General features: G+C 45.6%; 1 protein-coding gene across 6 annotated transcripts in view; it reads right to left on the bottom strand.

Annotated features, from left to right (window-relative positions):
- LOC129832536 (roundabout homolog 1-like) overlaps positions 1 to 5,252 on the bottom strand; it is a 448,098-nt gene that overhangs the window by 318,829 nt on the left and 124,017 nt on the right. For all 6 annotated transcript variants that reach the window (XM_055896657.1, XM_055896660.1, XM_055896656.1 and 3 more), the window contains one exon: positions 1,940 to 2,266. In XM_055896657.1, the coding sequence (XP_055752632.1) occupies positions 1,940 to 2,266 (327 nt within the window). The remainder of the gene's footprint in view (positions 1 to 1,939; positions 2,267 to 5,252) is intronic.

The following is a 5,252-nucleotide window of genomic DNA, read 5'->3' as shown; positions in this document are numbered from 1 at the left end:
CCCTTAAAAGCAACCAATAAATCATTTTAGATTCATTTTTTAATTATGGCCATTTCTGCACCGGATGGTACATCAAGAGTTATAAATATACACATCATCCACAACCCAATAGGAAGAAAGTATAGTAACTCCACAACCCAATAGGAAGAAAGTATAGTAACTCCACAACCCAATAGGAAGAAAGTATAGTAACTCCACAACCCAATAGGAAGAAAGTATAGTAACTCCACAACCCAATAGAAGAAAGTATAGTAACTCCACAACCCAATAGGAAGAAAGTATAGTAACTCCACAACCCAATAGGAAGAAAGTATAGTAACTCCACAACCCCAATAGGAAGAAAGTATAGTAACTCCACAACCCAATAGGAAGAAAGTATAGTAACTCCACAACCCAATAGCAAGAAAGTACAGTAAGTCCACAACCCAATAGCAAGAAAGTATAGTAACTCCACAACCCAATAGGAAGAAAGTATAGTAACTCCACAACCCAATAGGAAGAAAGTATAGTAACTCCACAACCCAATAGGAAGAAAGTATAGTAACTCCACAACCCAATAGGAAGAAAGTATAGTAACTCCACAACCCAATAGCAAGAAAGTACAGTAAGTCCACAACCCAATAGCAAGAAAGTATAGTAACTCCACAACCCAATAGCAAGAAAGTATAGTAACTCCACAACCCAATAGCAAGAAAGTATAGTAACTCCACAACCCAATAGCAAGAAAGTACAGTAAGTCCACAACCCAATAGCAAGAAAGTATAGTAAGTCCACAACCCAATAGCAAGAAAGTATAGTAAGTCCACAACCCAATAGCAAGAAAGTATAGTAAGTCCACAGCTGACATACAGAATGTATCTATGTCTTGTATTCTCATGTAGCCTATGGTACATTCCTTTAGTATTCATCCCCACTCCCCCAACCACCAATAGATCCTCCCCTCCAGCCCCAGCCAGTCACCAGCGCCCATCCCCCGAGCCCCTCGCTCTCGAATAGATTACAATGAGGGCCTTGGTGACAGCTCCTGGGCATGCTTGAGAAGCAGTCGATATCTGAGATCCTCTTCTCAACGTTCCCTCTCCAGACAGTAGAGACACAGAAAACACAGATCATATATCTAAGAGCTGACCTCAGACCAGCCAGTAGAGACACAGACAGCACATATCATACATATAAGAGCTGACCTCAGAAACCAACCAGACTATTTTTATGTAGTGTATATTATTCACTATCTATTTGTTTGAAAGCTTTTAGTCCCAAACCTTTCAGTGTAGTCACTGACCCTCACAACGATGGAATGCCCCCTCCACATCAAAGCAGGTCCATCATTAAGACAGTCTAGCAAGCAATAAAGAGGAGCTCCTCTAGTCTAGTCTACAACCAATGAAAACGGAGGTACCTCTCTCCACTAAAGATGACCGAACACAGATACAATGACTGGCCTGGTTTGTGTATTAAAAACTCTGATCCATCTCCCTGACAAACACCAGAGCTAGCAGGACAACCGAAACAGCTTTGTTCCTATTGTAGCTCCTGACCCCCTACCAAGGGTCCTTTACAAGAGCACTCACCCTGGGATGATCAGGCCACTGTCCCCCCAGGCCTCCTCAAGCCTACTGGGGCCACTGGGCCAAACACATCCTGAACCATCTCCTGTGAGATTATCCAACTCAATGAGCACATTGAGGGGGAAATAGAGTAGGAAACTGGAGTCTTCTATTCAGCCCCAGCTCCAGTCTAAACCCCCTTCTCTTCCAGTCACACCGAACCCAGAGGCCCAGAGGCCCAGAGGCCCAGAGGCCCAGAGGCCCAGAGACCCAGAGGCCCAGAGACCCAGAGGCCCAGAGGCCCAGAGACCCAGAGGCCCAGAGGCCCAGAGACCCAGAGGCCCAGAGGCCCAAGAGGAAATAAGAAAAGCCCCAACATGAGCTGCACTTACATGCTACTTCTAGCGAGGCGTTGTGGCTGATGGCTTCTCCCAGGTAGTTGCGGGCGACGCAGACGTAGGAGCCCTCATCCGGTTTGGAGCGTCGTCCGTGGACGATACGTAGGAAGAAGAGGGAGCCGCTGGGCAACAGCATGCGTTGAGATCGAGGGTTGTCCCGGTCCGTTTCTACCCGCTCCCCGTCCTTGTACCACTCCACCGTGGGGCTGGGCCGCCCCTCTGCCTTGCAGTTGAGGGTGGCCGGCTCCCCTTTGGACACGATCAAGTCAGAGGGGTGCTCCACGATCCGGGGTGGGGAGTCCTCCTGGCGCAGACGGGATCCTGGGAAGACAAGAGAAAAGACAGAATTGACTAACACTGGATGTTAAAGGCCAACAGGCCAGCTAGGACCATGTACCAGGTATCTTTAACCTGCCGTTAACACTATTACATCATCTGCATATGTATACCTACCTCTGAAATGTGAAACAAAGGAACAGAGAGAAACGGCAGTGGATTGGGGATATCTCAATAGAGTAAGTAATCCTAGGCAGGTGCCTGTGATATGCACAGCGGCAGACAGCAGATCAACTACCAGTCTCAGAGTGATGTCACCCTGTCATTACATCATACAGTAACTTCTCCTTTAGAGCTGGGCAATGCTACAGTAACTTCTCCTTTAGCGCCTTTCATTAAATACAGTAACTTCTCCTTTAGAGCTGGGCAATTCTACAGTAACTTCTCCTTTAGCGCCTTTCATTAAATACAGTAACTTCTCCTTTAGAGCTGGGCAATGCTACAGTAACTTCTCCTTTAGAGCCTTTCATTAAATACAGTAACTTCTCCTTTAGAGCCTTTCATTAAATACAGTAACTTCTCCTTTAGAGCCTTTCATTAAATACAGTAACTTCTCCTTTAGAGCCTTTCATTAAATACAGTAACTTCTCCTTTAGAGCCTTTCATTAAATACAGTAACTTCTCCTTTAGAGCCTTTCATTAAATACAGTAACTTCTCCTTTAGAGCCTTTCATTAAATACAGTAACTTCTCCTTTAGAGCCTTTCATTAAATACAGTAACTTCTCCTTTAGAGCCTTTCATTAAATACAGTAACTTCTCCTTTAGAGCCTTTCATTAAATACAGTAACTTCTCCTTTAGAGCCTTTCATTAAATACAGTAACTTATCCTTTAAAGCCTTTCATTACACACAGTAACATCTCCTGCTGAGCAACCCAATGTTCCAGCTATGTACCCCTGTCAGAAATGAGAGGGGGGGGGGAGACACACCTCACAGCTTTATGTTAATCAACAGACAAATATACTGTCTATCCATTTTTATTTAACTAGGCAAGTTAGTTAAGAACAACCTCTTATTTATAACGACGCCCTACCAGGGAACGGTGGGTTAACTGCCTTTGTTCAGGAGCAGAACGACACATTTTCACCTTGGCAGCTCAGGGATTTGATACAGCAACTTTTCAGTTACTGGCCCAACGCTCTAACACCGTTTATCAGACGCTTTTATCAAAACAGATGTACAGTCGTTACTGTATACATGGTCCCAGCAGGAATCGATCCCACAACCCTTGGTGCTGCAAGCACCATGCTCTATGGAGTGAGCCATACAGGACAACATGATCAGAGACCCGGGTAGAAACCACTAGAAGATAATACATGAGGCAGCCACATGGCAGGCATGGAGTGTAAGCCCTAATGACATCTCAGGTCTTTACTGCTGTTCTGAGACCAGTGAGCTGTGGCTATCAGAACTGCTTTATATGCAAATGAGCATGATGTCGTTAACGCCTGAGGGATAGAAGATGGCAGGTCTGTGTGTGTGTGTGTGTGTGTGTGTGTGTGTGTGTGTGTGTGTGTGTGTGTGTGTGTGTGTGTGTGTGTGTGTGTGTGTGTGTGTGTGTGTGTGTGTGTGTGTGTGTGTGTGTGTGTGTGTGTGTGTGTGTGTGTGTGTGTGTGTGTTTGTGTGTATCCAACCCAGCACCAATTGAAGGGAAATGGGACTAATTGGCGGCAAAGGGTCACAATTAATTTACCCAGCATCCCATGGACTTGCCACACTACGTCATCTCAGTGCCCTCTCTTCTTCACACATCCTCCCCATTTCCCCTAAAACATGGTTCTGAGAGCGCATCTTCCTGCGGTGGGCCGTGATTAGAGGGGAGTCAGCAGAATTAGAGGCAGGCGACGCCGGGTCAAGATGAATCACTACTACTCAAACAGGGAGGGGAGCCAACGGAACATCATTAACCCACACTCCCAAAATACAGAGTAGACTCACTACACCCCAGTCACTCATTACCACTCCCTTACTGCAGGCTTTATTATGGTGCTATGTTGCTTGTACTGTGTCTTTACTGTTCATGTTTAACTGGAATATTGGTTGTCCACAGTGGAGGAGGAAAGGTTGATAGTGAAGTCTATGATAAGGCAGTAAGGTGATGCAATAACAACGCAACAGTGTTGTGAAAGTCATTCCTACACTGGTTTCTTAATGATGAGTGGGTATTACTGTAACTATTAGTGAGTTCCCCTTCCGAAGAGATGCTCAGGGAGTTATTACTGCATGCCTGTGTGTGGGTGTTAGAGGGAGATACCGAGAGTAGAGAGAGACAGAGACACCCATGCCCAGAGAAAAGAGCTAATCTATTCCGCTATCTAAAATTGAATAAAACCCCGGAAAAACAGAGTCCGTCTCAGATGTTTGAGTCTGTTGCATGTATCTGTCTGAGCCACTCCTAATTAACCACCATTAGTAACCTGCTCCCATCACAGACCTTTGATCCTGCAGCCTGCGTCCTAACCAGGCTAACCAGGCTAACCAGGCTAACCAGGCTAACCATGCTAACCAGGGTAACCATGCTAACCAGGCTAACCATGCTAGCGTGGCCCAGCCCTTTGGTCAGCCTGCATATCACATCATCAGGGTTAAGAGGTACGCTAACAACCCTCACTAACACTAGGCTATACATCCAAGGCATTGCTGCCACTGATACCCACCACAGCCCTTCACCAGAGAACACAGGCAGGACAGTATGTTTTATTAAACAGGCCTTTGAAGAGCTCTGCAGTCTATCTGCCTGCTCTCCCCTCCACCATTGATTTATTTCCTGTTTAAATTAGATCCGTCTGAAACCAGGGGTTTAAGGGTACACCATTAACCATTTAGATTGGCCAAACTGTGGGACAGAGCTGTGTACTAGTCAGTGTTTTTCTCTCCTGGCTTCCTGGTTGTTTATGGCTGCTGTTCACTTTCAATCTTCTTGATTAAGACTTAGAGTTGATCTGATGGTGTTAAAGGTTTACCTAGTAAG

Source organism: Salvelinus fontinalis, chromosome 33 (genome assembly GCF_029448725.1).
Source record: "Salvelinus fontinalis isolate EN_2023a chromosome 33, ASM2944872v1, whole genome shotgun sequence".
NCBI lineage: Eukaryota > Metazoa > Chordata > Actinopteri > Salmoniformes > Salmonidae > Salvelinus > Salvelinus fontinalis.
This window is presented reverse-complemented; position numbering and strand designations above follow the sequence as displayed.